Source organism: Medicago truncatula, chromosome 5, assembly GCF_003473485.1.
Source record: "Medicago truncatula cultivar Jemalong A17 chromosome 5, MtrunA17r5.0-ANR, whole genome shotgun sequence".
In the NCBI taxonomy this organism is placed as follows: Eukaryota; Viridiplantae; Streptophyta; class Magnoliopsida; order Fabales; family Fabaceae; genus Medicago; species Medicago truncatula.
Genome location: NC_053046.1, coordinates 26,850,921 through 26,873,614, shown reverse-complemented (window position 1 = coordinate 26,873,614; position 22,694 = coordinate 26,850,921). Strand labels below are relative to the sequence as shown.

Sequence of the window (22,694 nt, the reverse complement as noted above, 5' to 3'; positions counted from 1 at the left end):
ATTTTTAAGAAGTGGTTTAAAGATATTTGTTAACATTTTTTCAAATAAAGTGGTAATTATCTTCAATATATTTTTTCACTTTTCAAAGTTTATAGTCTTTTTAGATTTTGATTTCTTACCTCCCTTCCTTGGTGTCCATAAAAACAATGAAAATGGCATATTGCCAATCATCCTTTCCCCTCCGTAGGAAACATTAATCATTTCCCCAACAATCTTTTTCAACCTTAGAAACTTGTGAGAACTTCTAACATATTATTCCCTCTCTTCAAATATTCTTTTTCCACTTTTTCCCTTCTCTTATTTTACTTTTACCTCTCTAAAATAAAAAATCTCATATTCCATTCTCTCACAACAATTTAAATATCTCCCTCCTATCCTTTTCCTTTCCCTTCCCACACCATATAACACAACAACCACTCTCACTCAACAATTACTCTCACACACTCACAAAATGAACCTTTCTTCTCATTCTTCCAACAACATCAACAACACTAACTCAGTGAATGGTTTCTACACATTTCTCAACAGAGGAATTGATGACTTAGAAAGAGCTTTTCTTTCCAACAACTTGATGTCAATTCAATTCCTTCAAAGGGTACTTTCTATACTTAGATCCTTTCACACCCAATTAGTCCTTTTGGTTCAAAAACTTCATCTCCCAGTTGGTGATAAATGGCTTGATGAATACATGGATGAAAGCTCTAAGCTTTGGGAAACATGTCACCTTCTTAAGTCTGGTATTTCCGGCTTTGATGGTTATTACTCGGCTGGGATCAACGTCACTAACTTCTTCGACTCTCACGCTCGTTTCACTCCACAACTCTGGCGCCAGGTTAATTTCTCTATCTTATCCTGACCATCAAACAGACTCTTAGATGATTAAGAATTCAAATTCAAGTCCTCAGACCTCAGTTTTTAATGTTGGTCTAGCATGATTCTGATCGTTGTTTGACCCCATCGAGATTATTACAACGATCAAAATTATACTAGACCATACTTAACAAAGAGGAACTATTAACTAGAATTGTATCTTGATTTTTTCAAAATAAAACTTGATAATTTTTTTCAATGTTAAATTAGATATAGTTTCTAAAGGACTTTGGAATTTAGTTGTTATTAGAATCTAATATTTTGAATAAACTCACAGTATTAAAAGTATCATTCGTTTTTTTGTTTTTTGGTTTGTACCCTGTTGGAAACTATTCAAAGTTCTGAAGTTTCTTTTGTTTTTCAGGTTCTTAGGGGCATATCACGGTGTCGAAGAGAAGCTATGGGATTGGAAGAAGAAAACCGTGCATTGATGGAAACAAGAGTCCAACTACTTTCTCTGTGTTTCGACGAAAGAGTATCCGTCGAATCAAAGCTAAACGGTTTCAACGGGTTCAGAGGAGTTTTATACGCAATGAGGAACATTAGTTCAATGCTGCTCACAATCTTGTTACATGGTTTGGTTTACCGTTGTCCAGTAACATCAGACACAGTTGCAAGGTACGAGGGTTGGATGTTTCATGGGTCGGGGCTAATGATGTCAGCCGCGAGGTTGCAGCAAAGAGTGGCCGCAGAGATGAGCGAAGCAGAGCCGGGGATGTTGTTGTACGAATTTAGGCACGCGAGGGCATCGGTAGAGGAGCTAAGAGGCGAATTGGAGAGGAATGTGTCGTCGCAGGTTGTTCAATGGGAAATGGAAGATGGTTTGAGAGAGAGAGTGGAGTGTGTTAGAATGTGCTTTGGTGTGCTTAAATCTGGTGCTGATAATATTGTTTCTCAGCTTGATGATTTCTTCGATGAAATTGTAGAAGGTAGGAAGAAGCTTTTGGATTTTTGTAGTCATAGGTAATTTAATTGCCGATGTTTTAAATTGTGGTCACGATTGTGCGGAAAAACACAATGCAATTGATGTAACTCATAGTTTTTTTAAATGAAAAATCGAAAGCAACAAAGGCTGAATCTCAGTGGATGGTGACATTTGATGTTAAGAGTCCCACATTGGACAGGACATGGCCTAACAATATGTTTATCAGTGGGGGCAATCCTCACCTCACAAGTCGGTTTTGTGGGGTTGTGTTAAACTCAACCACGATTTCTAAGATGGTATCAGAGCTTCTCCAAGATCCATTGGGCCACCTGCTATCAGGTTTCCGCTATCGGACCACCCACAATTTATGTCCACGAACCAAGCCAAATAATGCTGGTCATGAGGGGGTGTGTTAAGAGTTCCACATCGGAAGTGGGGGCAATCCTCACCTCACAAGCCGGTTTTGTGGGGTTGTGTTAGGCCCAACCACGATTTCTAAGATTTGATGTCAACCATAGATGCATTATAGTTATAGTAACATAAAAAACAATGTTACATATTTTTTTGAAAATCTTGTTGATAAGTTGGTTTTAGTGTAAAAAAAGTATAACTAAAAGAAGGTAGGTGCTATGAGTGACTAGGTTGTTAGAGTCTTAGTTGATGTGGATTATTGTACCTTCAATCCCTTTTGAAGATTTTTCTTTTTTCTATTTTGTGGTCTCTTTCTAATGTTTATTGTGTTAATCAAAGTATTTGTGACACAAAAGAGGAAAGTTAGTTACCGTTTTGCAGACTTTTTCATTCTGCATAAGCCATGAAGAAGATTCTTCAATTTAATTGATTCTGCATAATCAATGAAATGGTTTATACCTAGATTTAAGTATGCGTTGTCTTATTTTCACTTTACATTTCTTACTTGGTGTTAGCTGAAATCAAAGTAGGTATAACAAAATTACCATAGTTTGTCGTAATTTTGTCAAACGCATTATAAATTGAAAAATGTACAATATATCATTTTTTTTCCTCTAATGAAGGTCATTAATATATTGAGATCCTTATGGGAAAAGGTTAACCGGGACACCGATTAAAGAAGCAAATATAGTCATTTTTGTTTGAAATTTGTGTAATTCATTTTTCAAAAGTCAAAAAAATATTATTTTTAATTCAAATTTTTTATTTATTGGAATTTCCTTAACCAGTGTCCCGGAGGCACCGATTAATATAACACGTAAGTAAAAGACCCCATGAGAGATGCTTTTAATAACTACAATGAAAGCGCAATATTGTGACCTCAAATGATCAAAAGGCACGAGGACTCTTACAAGTGATATTTTTCATGATAATTATTATTTGATCAAATATGATAATTTTGATATAACTCACACCCCCTTATCGATTATAAGTAAATTTGACTTTTTAGATTCATTCAATTAATAATATGTACGTGGTTCATATTGTAGACCACATACATAATTAATTAAATGAATCTTAAAAGTTAAATTTGTTTATAATTGGCAACGGATGAAGTATTTTTTGAAGTTAAGATCCTATACATTTGCTAAAAATAAATGGACAATGTCATTTTGTGAGAGATAGATACAAAAAAAATATGTGGTGGGTCTTATCACTAAGTGAGTTCCACTAAGAGTTTGTTTATTTCAACTTCTATACATCCTTCAAAAGCAATTCTGGTAGCTTCAAAAGTGAAAACTAGCAATTCCAACATGTTTGGTTGGAGCTATAATTCATAACTTTTGAGTTTAATAGAATCAATTATCCATGAAATTTTATATTTTAATTATTACAACCCTTATTTTCCTTTCTTTGTCCTTTATCAATTCTCCTTTTTTTTGGTTTGTATTTAATTTGATGAACCAAATTTAATCAAAAAATATAACGAACCAAATTAGCCTCAGAAAATATTTATATTTATGGTTGTGAGTTACCAAATTTTGGAATTTTCTTTACGATTTTTCCGTCCAAATTTACTGTATTTTTTCTTTTACGCTATATTTAACTTAAATATATTTTTATCAAAAAATATAAAATACATAGAAAAAATATTTTGTCAAAAAAAAATTAGTTTAATGATCTTTTTTATTATTTTAAAATTAATATATAGAAAAATTTACTTATTTAATTTTTTAAAAAATTATTTATTTATTTAAATTAAATAATAGATTTGCATTTAGTATTGGTCTACATATACATTTAACTATGTCCATTTTAGTAATTATACATTCAAAAACAATTTTGATCAAAACTATCTAAACAACATCAATTCCGTTTAATCAATTCTACATTATTGTATCCAAACATAAATCAATTCTCTCAAAATCATTTATGTCAGAATCAATTCTTTTAAAATCAATTCTATCAAAAGTTGAACCAAACACACACTAATTATTTTGTGTTTTTATCTCTTCAAATAGAAGAAATGGAGAGACTAATAAATAGAGAGGATCTTGACTCTATTTTTTGGGATTGTTCATTTATATATCTATATTTCAAAAGTAAGATTTTTTTTTTTGGTGAAAATTTCAAAAGTAAGATTCTGTTAATATTTGGGGTGTTTTTTTAGAGAATACTAGTGGGGTTTATTAACACAGATGATCATATAATGTTATCAAGAAATTTCTCATAGAATCTATTTATATTAAACTCTTACCAATGAACTAGCACTTCAAGTCTATACTAATTAAAATCTAAACATTATAATAAACTAAATTCATAAGACTAATACAATAGTGTTAAATCTATTGAGAGAAAGTTTTATCACTTATTCATACCCGGAAAAAACATTGAGCTTTCATAGACTTTAGCCCACCAAAAACAATTGAAAGAAGCCTATAAAGGAAAAAAGAAGGTAATAAAGAGAAATGAATTTTGAATTCTTTATCTTTGGCAGTGACTAGTTTTGGTCGATGCATTGCATTTGAAAGAGTGCTCCTTATTTGATTATGGCTAATGATTAATGATTCTACTTCTGAAACTATAGAAAACGAAAGCTTAGGACTGTAGGGAACAGTCTTTAAGATTCCTAAACTACTTTAACCATAAAAGAAACCTTCTTTTTACTCCTAGGAAGCCTTTGTCTGATCCGGTTGGGTTCATCATATCAAAAGTAATAATGGAATGATTATATTTATGAAAATATAATAAAAGAGTTGTGATATTTGTACAACCATGTCTAACAAGGACAACTTTTATTTACTCTATTCTTATTGGTCCAAAACAATAGAGAGAGAAAAAGGAAGAGAGAGATTAAGAATATAATGTGAATATGAGATAGAAAGTTGTTAAAAAGTTGGTAAAAAGTGGATGTACATATATCATTTCTCATAATAAAATAGCATGTAATGTATTCCCACTCTCTCTAAACTTATTTTTAAATTATTAGATATATTTATTCCTTTTTTTTTAATAAGCTCATAATTAATAATACTCCATCCCATTTTTATAAGAGTATTTTACAAAAATTGTGGTTATTACGAAAAGTTCTTAAATTGAAGTAATAAATTTATGTGAAAAGTGTGTCACTATTACTATATTACCCTTTATAATGTGTCCACGCATTCAATGAATGTTGATTTTTCATTTTTTAAGATAAGAAGAATGTTAATGAGTACCCTTGAAACATAGGTTAACGTGTTAAAATTAGTAAGTTTGTATAAAAAATTAGTGTGATTATTGTTAAGACAAAAGTAACAGTTTATATTTTTAAGACAATTTATATTAGTGGATTCCTTAATCAATGCCCTTAAGACATTGATTAGCAAAACCCGATAGATAATTAGTAGTATTAATATGGGTACAGTTGAAATGTGAATTAAAAATATATACTTTGTAATTTGTAAGAACCGAAAAGTGAATAAAATAACTTAAAAAATTCTATTGAAAAAAAAAAACTAAAAAAATCGAAATAATTATAATTATAAAAATATATTTAACTACTTATATTAGTACTATATAAAAAGTGTGGCAGTGGTCACTTTCTCATCTCATTTATAAACGTATCCTATGCTTTTTACCTTGAGGAAATTCATGCCTTGCCTCTTTCCAAGGATTTTTATGAGTGATGCTTTCAAATCCAACAACAAAATAAATATTAAAGGAACAAAACACACAGAAAAAACCAAAATCCAGCATGCCACACGGCCAAAGCACAAATGATGTTGTAGGGAGCCACCCTACTATAAAAGTAATTACTGCGTGAGGTGAAAAAGTATTTACCCCCTTAAAAAGTATCATGCTCAGTCTACAAACAATAACGGCTTGTGTAAGATAAAATTGATTTGTGTTCTTAAATTATAGACCATCTTTACAAAAAGCAATTAGATTCGATAACAACATAGAATAGAAAAGATGTGAAATAATAGAATGTACTTTGTAAAAAAAATTAAAACTAAAATATGCTTTTGGTCCCTGCAAATATATAGAGTTTGAGTTTTGATCCCTGGTAATTTTTTTTTTTTGAAATTCATCCCTGCAAAATTTTTTGTTTTTTAAAAAAGTCATTAGCCCCACTTTACTGATGATTTGGCGCATTTTTGCCTACGTGGTATTTGTTGACTGTGCAAAAACGTACATGTGGCACAGAAGTGACAATTGTCTTATTTTAAATATTTGAAAATCATTTTAATTATAATTAAATTTAGTTTTCAAAATTAAAAAAAAATAATTAAATTAAAAATTGAAGAATCAACATCGTTCTCTTCCTCTCTTCTTCTTCTCCAACCCTTTTCTTCTTCTTCTTCTTCTTCTTCTTCTTCTTCTTCTTCTTCTTCTACAACAACAACACTTTTCACAATCTTCACCTTTTCTCCTTCATCATTTTCTTGCATAACTACACCAACTAAACTTCTTTCCCCTATCTAAATTTTCCTTCACAGATTCAACACAACAACTTGAACTCAGATTCAGCACGAAATTTGGGTTTAAATTCTAAAAATTGGGTGATCGATTATGGGTATGTGATGTTGAATCTATGTTTCACAAATCTGGGTGAATGAAGAATAAGAGACTGATGTTGAATCTGCGTTTGGTTTCTAGGGATTGGACGATGAAGATGGCAGAAACAATGAATCTAGTTGTTGTTGTTTAGCCATTACATAATAACAAATAGGCTTAAATATGTCTTTCGTCCCTGCAAATATAGGTCATTTGAATTTTCGTCCCTGAAGTTACTAATCCTTCCAATCTGCCCTTGCAAATACTAATCATTTGACTTTTGGTCCTAATTAGATTTTTTTGCTGAGGTGGGCTGTCATTAGCGACGTGGTACCCATGTGGCAAGTGATGATTGGGTGAGGTGGTTGGCTTAAATAGGTCTTTCATCCCTGCAAATATAGGTCATTTGAATTTTCGTCCTTGAAGTTACTAATCAGATGTAATTAGGACCAAAAGTCAAATGATTAATATTTGCAGGGGCAAATTGGAAGGATTAGTAACTTCAGGGACGAAAATTCAAATGAACTATATTTGCAGGGATGAAAGACATATTTAAGCTTAACAAATATGATTACCCAAAGAAAGATGAAGGAGAAAAGAGGGAGAATGGGGTTCGATTGATTGAAGAGAATGGGGAAATGAGAAACCCTAAAAAAATTCCCTGAATTTTGTGTCGTTTTTGCTCAAGCTGTGACGCGGTGGCGGCGGTGTTATGGCGGAGTGTCTTTTCGATGGAGAAGACGAGGGAACCCATTGGAGAAGAAGGGAAGAAGAGAGAACACGTTCAGATTTTCCCCTTTTCTCTTTTAATGTTATTTTAGTTTAATTAAAATAAAGGTTTTTTTAATCATTTAAAATTAATGTTTTATTTTAATTTCAATTTTTTTTTTTTTTTGTTTTTAAAAAAAGGTTTTTAAATAATTAAACTGAAACAATTGCCACGTGGCTGCCTACTATGCAAAGTTAAACTCGCTATATTTGCAGAGATCAAAAACATATTTTAGCCAAAAATTAAAGATGAACAATCTCATGCACACTTCAAATGACACATCAAGAACTCTTTCTACATAACTCGTGTTTTAGGAGTGTCAGTAGTTTTCTTAAAAATATGGAAAATGTTAATAAGTGTTCACATGACATTGTTTAAGCATTCAAAAATAGTATTTTTGACATTTGAGTGTAGTTATGATTTTTACATGTGTTTGACTTGTATTTTCAAGACAATATATTTTTTTTGTGATAGATATATTAATTACTACTACGCAATAGAAAACACTAAGTACCACAACTGGGAAACCAATCTTCTGAGATATCGGAGGAATTAGGGTTTCTTGCTTCTACCGTTTTCCCTGTTTCTTCTTCGAAAGACATTGATTCTCACAACAGATTCTGATTCTGGTTCGACTTCCACACCTAGACGCGGCCATGTCGTTTGATTGGTAGGCCGAGCTTGCTTCTCTAGCTGCAACTCCTGTTCCGCGACGGTGAGAGGTATCACAACAGCAGCCTTCTATTGTGCGTCCTTCCTTTGCTCAGGTGCGCTAACATCAACTGTCCAGATTCCCACGATCAATGAACCATTGCCGCAACCCTCTATCAAAGGTGAACAACTTAGTATTCAAATTTCGCAAGCAATCTATGAAAAAGGAATTAAATACTGTAAGAGAAACCTCCGCGGGAGGCTTCTTTTGAACAAGGGCGACAAGCCATATTCATCAACTGAAGTCCAGCAACGACTTCTTCAACAATGGAACACTGCTGCTCCATGGTCTCTGACACAATTAGGGAGAGGATACTATGAGTTCTATTTCAATTCAGAAGCCGACATGCACTTCGTGTGGGCAAAGGGAACTATAAATTTAAAGTTGGGTGTATTGTGATTATTCGAATGGAAAAAGGACTTTAATATGCACAAACAGAAGAATACTCATGCATAAGTCTGGATTCGTTTAATGGAATTACCGCAAGAGTACTGGATGGATAGGACTCTCCATGAGATTGCTAGTGCGGTGGGTACTATAACACCCCGTTTTCCCAACTTGAAATATTTTTTGCATAAATCAGAGTAAACAACTAAAACCGGATGCTACACTTCTTTCAAATATAAACATAGTAAAATTACTATTTATTTCAATCATCTCATGTCATCAATTTAAATCTCAATGCAGCAAAAAACATTTAAATTCAACATCGTGTTGGCACAATGGCCTCAACTTAAACAACATATTAAAATCCAGTTTAGACAAATCTTCAACATAAAATCATAATAAATACGTAACACATGGAAAACAAGTAAGATCCCCATCCCGTTACGTATCAGAGCAACCCTAAGACGACACGTGAGAGAGTCAACTCACTGCAACAGCTATCCTTGATTAATCTGCACGTTACCCACGTAGAGACAACATTCAAACAGAAGGGATGAGATTTCATATTCAATAATAATAAGCATGTAATTCATCAAATGCATTTAACAACTTAAACATCATCAATTAATAATAATAATTCTTCATATAGTAATTCATTAACAACTCATTGAAAAATGACAACTTAATGACAACGACAACGCGACATCAACGACTTCGACTCGACAATGCAACTTCAACTTCTTAATCATGCATGTGGTACCAACCAGGGTATCAAGCCCTCAACATATAGAGTATAATTATACTCACAGGGCATCAAACCCTCAACTTGAAGAGCAAATAGGCTCACAGGGCATCAAGCCCTCAACGTATTAGAGTAAATAGGCTCACAGGGCATCAAGCCCTCAACTTATATGAGTATGCATGGACTCAACAACTTACAACTTAGACAACTTCAACAACTTATATGACTCCAATATCTTGGAACAACAACTTACAACTTTACAACTTAGACCAACATTTGCAACTTAATGATATTAATAATTCAACAATAGTAGAGACAACAACATAAAACAACTTGCAACATAGCAACATTAATAACAACAAATTGGATGATATATCAACATTATTTTCTATATCATACATTTTCACATAATATTCACATTAACCATCAACAATAATCATTTTAATTTAGATTCTCCGAAAGGCTAAACCTTTATAAACAACTTTCATTCCTACCCCAAAGACCAACTCATAACATCACGTGCGACAAAGATTGCAAGAACACTAAGCAGGGCTGACTGCCACTGAGTACTCGTGAGGCGAGCCACTCTACTCGCGATGGTGAGTTCAGAAAAAGGGGTACTCGCCGTGGCGAGCTAAAACTGATGGCTCTCGGGAGTTTGACATTTTTCACTCAAAAATCTAATTTTTAACTTCTCTATGCCCAAATTTAATCTATAAACTTGCCTAATCATTCCTAAACAGGTTAAGGCACTCGAAACCATCTAAGACTTGACTTCTAACATTAATTCACAAAATCATGTTTTTCTCACTGGGTAACTCGCTATGGCGAGCGGCAACTGGGTTCACTCGCGAGGCGAGGGGAATTACTCGCAAGGCGAGCGATGAAGTTCATCACTTGCGAGGCGAGGACAGCTGCTCGCTATGGCGAGCGATGAATGTCAGCTCGGGCAGAATACAGGTTTTCTCAAAAACTCACCCAAATCCATGGTCCTAACCTTAAAACTGATTATAGTCGTTGTTCTATGAATAGTCTAAGGTCTGGACACTATTTCTACATCAATTTAACAGGTTCCTACTCTTAATTAATCAATTCTCCAACTTTTAACCTAATTCTCAATCCTCAAAACTATAACCTACAACATGTTAAATCCAATTTTCAGAATTATATAACTTAAAATTAAAGAAGGTTAGTCCTACCCTTACCTTAGGTTAATCGATTGAAAGCTTCTCCTCTTTGGTTCTTCTCTTCTCTTGGTTTCTCCCTTTTTCTCCAAAAACTTGTTTTACGTGTAAACTATTCTTACTCTACTTTCTCCTATTTATTTCCTCAACCCTCTTTATCTTATTTCCACTTATTCCACTAAACTCTTCTAAATTCCAAAACAGCCCCTACAACTTAATATTATTTTATTTTCAAATCTTATTCTATTAAATAATAAAATAAGCCACTTAGTAGAAACAACAACACACCACATTAATCATATAAATTATATAAGTCATATAAATAGACTCTAAGCTTGATAAAATAATCAAATAATTAAATAGGGCGTTACAGGCACTCCATTGGTGAATGATAATGTGACGTGAAAGCGGCTTTATGGTCATTATGCCAGAATTTTGGTTGACATGGATTACTCATAAAAACTGTATTACAAAATTTTGGTTGAAAGATAGGGATTCTCCTTTGCTGTTTAAGTTGTTTACGAATGGATGCCGGACTATTGCACTCATTGTTAGAACCTTGGGCATATGGTGAACAACTGCCGATGGTTGTATCCACGGAAAGATTTTTCTACGACTGCTGCAATTAGTGATAAAGGGAAGGCTCAAGCTATGGTGAAAAGGAGAGAATGGGCTCCTTTGCGTACAAACCCCTCAGGAATTGGCTCTTCCAATACGTTTGCAGCCTTGGAGATGACAAAAGAAATGAAGATTGTGAAGGAAATTGCACCCTCTTCATTTAGTATTCCATTACAACATGTGGAGGACGTGGTCCCGCAGCGCACACTGCCTCAGGCTACTGAACCTGTTCTTACTTTAATTCATAAAGATGTTCACAATGTTTTTCTTGAAGGGGACACTACTCGTCCCCCGGTTGCATCTGTTCCTTTGTTTGCGCAGGAGAAGGTGCAAGAAAGTCACTAGCCCTGCTGCAAGCTTGCCCAACCATCATGTTAGCCTTGACAATGGAGAGGCACATGTTACTGTTGATGGGGACGGTTCGGACAATGTTCAATCTAAAGGGTATGCAGATGATTTTAATGAAGATGTTGGGGCAGCTGAGAAAATTAAAGAGTATGATCAAAGTACAGATGCGAAGGATATGGTAGATGAAACAACATATCAAAATAAAGAAAAAGCAATGCCAAATGGCACAACACAAATGGCAGCACCTCAACATACTGTCAAAGATAATTACACCGTTGAGGTTTAATCAGAAGCTATTACAACTCGCACAAACCGGCTGCCTAGCACTTCAGTACATGTGCTAGAAGAGATATCGGTTGCTGAGAACGTAGACATGGTTGATCATGAAATTGACCAAGACACCACTGCTGTAGACTTTGAACAGGATGCCCTACAAACCCAACACGCAACAAACAATTGTACTGATGACACAGAGGTAAACATATCGCTTCAGAACCCTTCTGTTCAGCCTGAAGCACACATCAGTAAAAACATACAGGATGGTCTAGATTTATGGGCTAGAATTTGCGAATACGACCAACGAATGGCTGACGAAGGCTTCACGCAAGTCCTCTTAAAGTCACAGAAGCAAGCTCGTAAAAAGCAAGTCATTGGCAAATTGCATTATCAAACCCGTGAAAAGGGTGGTACTCCTCCATCTTCCCAATGATTATATTCGAATGTCCGAGGAAAAAACATTTGAAATCAACCACAAAGAGAAGATGGACATGCCAATGTTAAGGAAGCAGTTGATTATGGTTTGTGTTTCTCATCAACAACATCTATCTCTAGATTATTACTTGGCTACCAATAATAATGGACTGACATTCTCGCTTACAAAGCAAGAGATAGCCACTACAACCTCATTGATTAAAGACAATGACGATGAAGTATTTAAAAAGATGCCACAAAAAGTTATGGATCCTTGGTTAGGCAATCTTCCTGCTAGGTTCAAGGTTCTATTTGGTTAGACACGCTTCTAGCTGAGTTGCATATGGATTTCTATCGAGTCTAAATTGCTCTACCCTATTATTGATTTCCTTAGTCGTTTATTTCTCTTGTTCTGTTTCTTTTCTTTTTTAAGGGTTTTGGCCAAGTCCACCCATCTTTCTCTATACATACTTTTTTCCCTTTTTTATTTATTTATTTATTGAATTTAGAGTTTGGCAGGCATAGGACGGAGGCTTCCTGGGGTCCCAACCTATTTGGGATGTCGGTGTTGTCTCCTGATGTCTGACTTGCTCCCTGCTTAGCAAAATAAACTACTACACAATAAATTTTAAATATGGGCGTAAATTCAAAGTTTAACAAAAATATGGGGTGTTGAAATTTCTCTCATGTGCTCCGGATGTGATAGAGACAATGAAACCACACTTCATGTTTTAAGGGACTGCCCCAAAGCAGCCCAAATTAGGATCAGGCTAGTCCCGTCCAATCATATTAGGGTTAATTAAGTAAGGAGTCCCTATAAATATTCATAATTTTTTTTAGTCCCTACAAAATAAAATCGCACTTTTTTGTCCCAGTAAAAAAATGCATCATCATTTTTAGTCCCTATAAAATTTTCCATCAACATTTATAGTCCCTATAAAAAATTTACGTCAGCATTTTCGGTCACATGGACTAAAAAGTGTGATTTTATTTTGTAGGGATTAAAAACAAAATTTTGAATATTTTAGGGACCATTTACTTAATTAACCTATCATATTACTAATTTCTTTTCTTTTGATTGTAGAGATTGGATTTTTAAGAATATCAACGACCAACTGTATAGAATTAAAAATAAAAAGTGGACAACTATCTTTTTGGTGGCTTTCAAGTGCTTAAGAACATAGAGAAACAAGTCTATTTTTTAGGATGATTTTCAACGACAGTTCAATCCAACCTATACTATCCTTAAGGTGGCTGAGGACATGGATAATTGTAATCAACATCCGACGAATCTTCGCCATGGAGACACTAATTTTATTGGATCGAAAAGACCTGAAGAATGATTTGTAAAATTTAATTGTGACGGAGCTTACAAGGATGCACTGGGTATAGTTGGGTGTGGTGGTCTCAGGGACGAATCCCTTCAAGGCTGGGTGTGGCTATAGCCACACTAGCCCAACTCAATTTTTTTTTTTTTTTTTTTTTTTTTTTTTTTTTTATATTCAATCCCAAATTTTATATCATATATTTGTAATTTATAAATATAATTATATATGATGTATTGGTCGACTGGTTAAGTGCTTGTTTTCCTAACTCATAGTTTTGGGTTGAAGTTTGGATTATTGTTTTTGTCATTTTTTTAAAGAATTAATTAATATAATATAAATGTAAAAAATAACATAACGGAATCGGCACGGCAAACTTCAACAATAACTTATCAAAATACAGAAATACAATACAACTAAAATCAAAATAGGCCACCTAGACACCGAAACAAGGACAAACGTAACAAGACAAACACCCATGACAAAATAAACCTATCAAAATAGACAAAGAGAGTGAATGTTCTTTAACTCACTGATACCAGATACCAAACAAATTGTGAGACTTCTTTAGAAGGAGATATGAACTCAACCGCCCAAATGGTCAAAACTAACCTCCGTATGTGATAAGATAGCACTGTTCCTAGTACCACACAATTTCATACCATGTTATAAATCACGTTTTTATTTTTTAAAATGAATTCAAAAAGTCAAATGTATCTAGTCTATATTTAGATCAAATACACTTGACTTATGTAAAAAAAATAACCAATATTTCACTTTAAAAGAGTATAGTGTCATAATTATTCAAAAATGTTTGTTGATTTTTTAAAATTATCATTCAATTAATCATGAAACAATTACACAGAAGTTTAAAATAAATAATAAATATTATAATAAAAAGTAATTAACGTGTAGAAATTTTGATAGAGTCTTAAAACTTAGATTGCTTATATATATTCTTCAAAAAAAAAATGAACTGCTTATATATATATATATATATATATATATATATATATATATATAGTTTATATGTAATAGATATATTAATAATTACCAAAGCACGTCCAACACCGACTACATGATTCACTCTCAAAAACACATGATCTCCAACTTGAAACTCAATATCTTTCATCCTCTTATGATGATAACTCTCTTGCCTACTGTCACGCGCTTTCATCTTCTTCTGAATCATCTTAACATTCTCCGCGTAGTCTCTTTCACAACTTCTGGTCCTAACAAAGCACTTTCTCCTGGTACATACCAACACAACGGTGCTCTACACCTCGTACCATACATAGCCTCTAACGGTGACATACTGATACTAGAATGAAAACTGTTGTTGTAAGTAAACTCATTCAACGGTAAACACTCAACCCAACTTACACCTTGTTCTAAAACACAAACCCTCAACAGATCTTCCAAAGATTGAATAGTCCTCTCGGTCTGACCATCAGTCTGAGGATGATAAGGAGAATTCAACCTCAACTTAGTTCCCAAAGCCGATTGCAAACTCTCCTAAAACTTAGAAGTAAACCTCGGATCTCTATCTGACACAATGCTAGATGGAATACCATGCAATTTGACAACCTGCTCAATGTAGCTCTCTACCAACCTCGCCATAGACATACCGATCTTGATAGGAATAAAATGCTCCGACTTTGTCAATCGATCAACAATCACCCGAATTGAATCACTTCCCTTCACAGCCTTCGGCAACGCTGCGACAAAATCTATAGAAATAAGATCCCGCTTCCACTCTAGCACAAACAACGGTTGCATCAAACCCGATGACTTCTGATGTTCAATCTTAGACTTCTGACAAATCAAACAAGCATGCACAAACTCATTTATATCCTTCTTCACTCCAGGCCGCCAAAACAACATCTTTAAATCTTGATACATCTTCGTCGCTCCTAGATGAATACTCAGACTACTCATGTGACCCTCTTCTAAAATCCGCTTCTTAAGTTTAGGTACATTCGGTATACAAACTCAATCACGAAACTTCAAACCCCATTCTCATCCAATATAAAGTCCATACCTTTACCTTGATTAACCAACACCACACAATCCACAAGTTCCAAATCCTCTTTCAGACCTTCCTTAATTTCCTCCGAAATGTTACTTGTCAACTTCAACATTCCCAACTTCACACCACTCGGAGTCAGCTCACTCACCAAACTCAAATCCTGAAACTGCTCAATCAACTTAACCATCAATGCAGACATATGCAACAATTTCCTACTCAAAGCATCCGCCACCACATTTTCCTTTCTCTCTCTACCTGTAAAGTGTGTGAAATGAAATAATGAAGGGTTTAACCTAGTTTTGTCATAAGAGTTAAGTATATATACCACCTTCTTATTGGGCTAGGTTTCTAATTGTCATAATGGGCTTAATATCCTTACTAACTAATTCTCAAAAGTTACTTCTCACTTTATCTGCTAAAATACTAAATAATTACACCATCTCTAAATAATTACCTCAACTCACTAGTAATTTAGTAAAAATAATTATTCTCACTAAAACGTTAAAAATAACCTTCGTATACCTTTACTGGTAAAATGACCAAAATACCCCTTAGCTTGAAAATGACTAAAATACCCTTCTAGAAAAAAATCGACTAATCACAAATAAAACCACACAAAGAAAAATAAGCACATGTAAACACACATAAACACATATAATAAATAGTTAAAATAATTCTAGCTAAAAACAGGCTGATACGACAAACACCCACAACAACATGAACCTATTAAAATTGACAAAGAGATTGAGTGTTCTTTAACTCACTGATACGTGATACCAAACATATCATGAGAATTCTTTAGAAATTTTTCACAAGGAAATATGAACTCAACCTCCCAATTGGTCAAAACTAACCTCCGTAAGTGTGAAGATAGCACAGTTCCTAGTACTACACAATTTCATGCTAGACTAAAGTTATCTCCGTTTTGTAAGGAAAAAGGATAAAAGATGATAAACACCATCACCAACAACATCAACAATAAGACCAATTAAAAATCGCCAAAAGGACTAAAGTTATCCCATTGTGGTTATTGAAACTCCTAATGACTCGATGTAAGAAGGAAAAGATGCAGAGAATGTTGCAAACTAATTTGATGATACTTATTTGGTACTTCGTCGATTCAATTTGATGATATGTGAAATTCAATATGTAAACCATATTTGTAAATGGTACGTCACAATTGTGATGGACAGATCCTTTTGTATTTGAGCTTGTGATGAAATTCACAACATGAAATAATAAAAATTGGACATATCACCCTATATTTTTTTTTCTTTAGATCATATAAAGTTTTATTTTATAGAATAAACTATTAATGAGAATAGTAAGGTGCAAGAAAGTAGAGTAGAAAGTTGCAAGTAAAACAAGAAGAAAGAAAAAATGAACGAACTTGCAACATGTGAAGACGAAAGAATAAATGAGATCGGCGGCTGAACTGTGTACTTGGTATAAGATGTCTTTGTAACAAAAATATGAATACATATGGTAATATATCTTATAGTTACAAGCATTTTATATTCTTTGTTAACATAACAATTTAATTACATTCAATACAATAAACATACAATGTGATATACGTAAAAGAATATTTTCATTAAGTGTAAAGATAAACTATAAATAAAAATATTAAACATTTATTGAGATTTACAAAAATAAATTATGTCATTCAAAAATTTATGAGTGTTTTGATAACTATATTGAACATTTGTTTTACGGACATGATATATAACTAATTTTTTGTGTTGCTAGTTTAATGGTAATACAATACAACTAAAATCAAAACAGGCCACCTAGACACCTAAACAAGGACAAACATAACACGACAAAAAAACCCATGTCAACATAAACCTATCAAAATAGACAAAGAGAGTGAGTGTTCTTTAACTCACTGATACCAGATACCAAACCAATCGTGAGAATTCTTTAGAAACATTTCACAAGGAGATATGTACTCAATCGCCTAATTGTTCAAAACTAACCTCTGTAACCTAGTACCACACCATTTCATGCTAGACTAAAGTTATCCCCGTTTTGTAAGGAAAAATGTCCAAAGATGGTAAACACCAACAACAACAACATCAACAATAACACCAACTAAAAATCGCCACAAGGACTAAAGTTATCCCATTGTGGTGATTCAAACTCCCAAGGACTCGATGTTAGAATATAATATTGGCATGGACTTCAGGTGGTGATCAGAAGGAAAAGATGCAGAGAATGCTGCAAACTAATTTGATGATAGTTATTTGGTACTTCGTCGATTCAATTTGTTGATATGTGAAATTCAATATGAAAAACCATAATTTTGAATGGTACGACACAATTTTGACGGACAGATCCATTTGTAATTGAGCATCTGATGAAATTCACAACATGAATTAATATAAATTGGAGAGATCACCCAATATTTTTTTTTGTTGCTTTTGAACTTATGAAACTTTGTTATAGAATAAACTGTTCATGGAAAAAGAAAGGTGTAAGAAAGTACAGTAGAAAGTTGCAAGAAAAAGATGTCTTTGTAATTAGGGTTTGCCTTAGAAATATATAACCTACATTTTGGGCTTTTGACTACACCATGATCAATTTTGGAGGCCCAATTTAAAAATCGCAAACAATTTTCAATGTCTTTATAAACTTAAAAATAATATCATATGGGCTATACTAGTTACAAAGAATTTTCAAAAAATAAAATAAAAAATTTATATGGGCTTTATATAAGCTAAGTTTATTTTAGTATATATTGGTTTCTAAAGTAAAACTAATGCCTCATAATTTAAAATATATCGGTCTTACAGATTATATATTATCATGTGACTTTATATTGAGAAATATGTTTAAGAAAACAATAAAATAAACTAGTCATTCTTAAGTCAAACAAATGTTTGTCATTTAATAATTTTTAAAATATAAAATTTCATAAATGTCAATTATAATATGCGTTTAATAATATATTAAAGTTAATTATAATAAAAAATTTACGTTTTAATAGTTTTGTTTATTGTATGAACATTCTGAATTATTTATTAATGTTTACTAGGTCTAAATATATGGTTCAAGTTCCAATAAAATAGTGAAATTTCAGTAATCAATTAAAACCGTTCATTATGTAATAAATAGTACATCTATAAATGAAATCACTTTTTTATTTTTTAAAATGAATTCAAAAATTCAAATATACGTAGTCTAAATTTAGACCAAATACACTTGACTTATATAAAAAAATTGCCAATATTTCACTTTGAAAGAGTTTAGTGTCATAATTTGTCAACAATGTTTGTTGATTTTTCAAAAATTATCATTCTATTAATCATGAAACAAAGACACAAATTATAAAATAAATAATAAATATTAATAATAAAAAAATTACTTTGATTCATGATAAAAAAGTAATTAACGTATAATAATTTTGAAAGAGTCTTAAATATATAGACTGATTTTATAATTATATAGTTTATGAGTTCCCTGGGCCGTGGGTATTATGTGTTGTCTTTTGCTACCTATGGAGACTTGCGAGAAGTATGGGCACTTGGCATGGTCAATTTGAAGCTGGGTGTGATGCGTATATTTGAATGGAAAAAGAATTTAATGGTCATCCAAAACGTTAGACACGTACTTAAACTTGGATTTGACTGTGGGAATTACCATAGGAATATTGGATGGAGAGAACTTTGTATGAAATAGCATGGGCTATCGGGACACCGTTGTTAATCGATAATGTTACCAAGAACAGGTTGTTTGGTCACTATGCCTTGGTCTTTGTGGACTTAGACCTTTCTAGAACTGGAAGGTTATGCATTTTCACCAGAAATTGAATACGAGGGACTTCTATTCCTTATCCTCATCAAAAGGAGGTGCACGCATATCAAAGGACATATTTTGCAGACAGACAAACACATAAGGCAAGCACTAATGTACCAATTACTAACACTGAGCAACCAACAAACCATGTTGATGCGCAGGAGACTCCAACCACAAGTCGCGTGGGTACATCTGCTGGTGCACAACAAATACAGCGTGACTGAGCTATAGTTCCAGCGACTATCGCAGAAGTTCCTAAGGAGTCTCCAAATATTTTTGACTTGAATAGTAGTGTAGACACAATAGAGGTAGTTCAGGAAATACATACACATAAGGAAGACACTTCTTTTCACTTTGCTTTGGCGAATGTTTTAGATGAGATTATGCGGCCCTGTTTTGATATCGTTGCTCAACTACAAAGGACAATTTTGGAACATGTGACACCTTTGGAGAAAGAGATGATTGTCGAGAGGAGTAACACTTTCGCTTCTCCCGTGAGTTCGACTTCGGGGACGCAAATTGTGAAGGTAAACACTGGTGATATTTGTCCTACATTTCATAAAGATCTCGATTTGCTGAAGCAAGTTTTGGAACAAAAAGATGAAAATAATTCTCCTTTTAAGCCCATAATAAGTCGGCATACAATACCCGTTCCAAGGGTGATTCTCATACCACATCTCAATGAAGTTATTTTTTTGGATTGGACATGGTCAAAATTATTTAGAGACCCGAATGGGCTTTGATCCTTAGGTCTCCAGTTTCTTTCTGTTTCTATTTTGAGGGTTTTGGTTTGATTCCCTTGCTTGTAAAGTTTTCCCTTTTTTAATAAAATTTTCGGAGCATGGTGGCAGAGGTGGAGGCGATCTTGGGGTGCCAACTTTGTTGAGATGTTTTGAGGCCTGTTGCTGTCTTCCTTTGCTTTTGATTCATCAAATTTATTTTTATATAGTTTATACAGAATAGATATATTAATTACTACTACGTAATAAATTTTAAATATGTGCGTATATTCAAATCTTAACAAAATATGACCAATATTTGTTTTAATGAAAATTAATTTGTTTTCTCTTTAGAACAAAAATATGTATACATATGGTAATATATCTTATAGTTACAAGAATTTTATATTCTTTTTTAACATAACAATTTAATTACATTCAATACAATAAACATACAATGTGATATACGTAAAAGAATATTTTCATTAAGGGTAAAGATAAACTATAAATAAAAATATTAAACATTTATTGAGATTTACAAAAAAAAATTATGTCATTCAAAAATTTATGAGTGTTTTGATAACTATATTGAACATTTGTTTTACGGACATGATATATAACTAATTTTTTGTGTTGTTAGTTTAAAGGTAATACAATACAACTAAAATCAAAACAGGCCACCTAGACACCTAAACAAGGACAAACATAACACGACAAAAAAACCCACGGCAACAGAAACCTATCAAAATAGACAAAGAGAGTGAGTGTTCTTTAACTCACTGATACCAGATACCAAACCAATCGTGAGAATTCTTTAGAAACATTTCACAAGGAGATATGTACTCAACCGCCTAAATGTTCAAAACTAACCTCTGTAACCTAGTACCACACCATTTCATGCTAGACTAAAGTTATCCCCGTTTTTTAAGGAAAAAGGTCCAAAGATGGTAAACACCAACAACAACAACATCAACAATAACACCAACTAAAAATCGCCACAAGGACTAAAGTTATCCCATTGCGGTGATTCAAACTCCCAAGGACTCGATGGAAGAATATAATATTGGCATGGACTTTAGGTGGTGATCAAAAGGAAAAGATGCAGAGAATGCTGCAAACTAATTTGATGATAGTTATTTGGTACTTCGTCGATTCAATTTGTTGAAATGTGAAATTCAATATGAAAAACCATATTTTTGAATCGTATGACACAATTTTGATGGACAGATCCATTTGTATTTGAGCGTGTGATGAAATTCACAACATGAATTAGTATAAATTGAAGAGATCACCCAATATTTTTTTTGTTGCTTTTGAACTTATGAAACTTTGTTATAGAATAAACTGTTGTTGCTTTTGAACTTATGAAACTTTGTTATAGAGTAAACTGTTAATGAGAAAAGAAAGGTGTAAGAAAGTACAGCAGAAACTTGCAAGCAAAAGAAGAAAGAAAAAAATGAAAAAACTTGCAACATGTGAAGAAGAAAGAATAAATGAGATCGGCGGCTGATTTGTGTACTTTGTATAAGATGTCTTTGTAATTAAGGTTTGCCTTAGAAATATATAACCTACATTTTGGGCTTTTGACTACACCAGATCAGTTTTGGAGGCCCAATTTAAAAATCGCAAACAATTTTCAAGGTCTTTATAAACTTAAAATCAATATCATGTGGGCTATACTAGTTACAAGGAATTTTCAAAAAAAAAATAAAAAAATTTATATGGGCTTTATATATGTTAAGTTTATTTTAGTATATATTGATTTCTATAGTAAAACTAATGCCTCGTAATTTAAAATATATCGGTCTTACATATTATATATTGTCAAGAAAACAATAAAATAAACTAGTCATTCTTAAGTCAAACAAATGTTTGTCATTTAATAATTTTTAAAATATAAAATTTCATAAATGTCAATTATAATATGCGTTTAATAATTTATTAAACTTAATTATAATAAAAAATTTATGTTTTAATAGTTTTGTTTATTGTATGAATATTCTGAATTATTTATTAATGATTACTAGGTCTAAATATATGGTTCAAGTTCCAATAAAATTGTGAAATTTCAGTAATCAATTTAAACCGTTCATTATGTAATAAATAGTACATCTATAATTGAAATCACCTTTTTATTTTTTAAAATGAATTAAAAAATTTAAATATACGTGGTCTAAATTTATACCAAATACACTTGAATTATATAAAAAAATTGCCAATATTTCACTTTGAAAGAGTTTAGTGTCATAATTTGTCAACAATGTTTGTTGATTTTTCAAAAATTATCATTCTATTAATCATGAAACAATCACATTAGTGAATAATACTGCTCTTATTCTCTCTAAAAAAAAATCATGAAACAATGACACAAAATTATAAAATAAATAATAAATATTAATAATAAAAAAATTACTTTGATTCATGATAAAAAGTAATTAACGTATAATAATTTTGAAAGAGTCTTAAACATATAGACTGATTTTATAATTATATAGTTTATGTGTTCCCAGGGCCGTGGGTATTATATGTTGTCTTTTTCTACCTATGGAGACTTGCGAGAAGTATGGGCACTAGGCATGGTCAATTTGAAGCCGGGTGTGATGCGTCTATTTGCATGGAAAAAAGAAT

General features: G+C 32.6%; 1 protein-coding gene across 1 annotated transcript; it reads left to right on the top strand.

The window, feature by feature from the left end:
- Positions 1–377: 377 nt before the first annotated feature.
- Positions 378–2,114, top strand: LOC11426767 (uncharacterized). The gene is made up of 2 exons (XM_024783816.2): positions 378–832; positions 1,235–2,114. The coding sequence occupies exons 1-2, from the start codon at positions 452–454 to the stop codon at positions 1,835–1,837; spliced, it is 984 nt and encodes a 327-aa protein (XP_024639584.1). The 5' UTR covers positions 378–451; the 3' UTR covers positions 1,838–2,114.
- The last annotated feature ends 20,580 nt before the right edge of the window (positions 2,115–22,694 follow it).

Bases quoted from the DNA above. Each gene is read 5' to 3' on its own strand.
- LOC11426767 (XM_024783816.2), top strand. From the start codon at position 452: ATGAACCTTTCTTCTCATTCTTCCAACAACATCAACAACACTAACTCA. The intron at 833-1,234 runs GTTAATTTCTCT...TTTGTTTTTCAG, and splicing joins CTCCACAACTCTGGCGCCAG to GTTCTTAGGGGCATATCACG.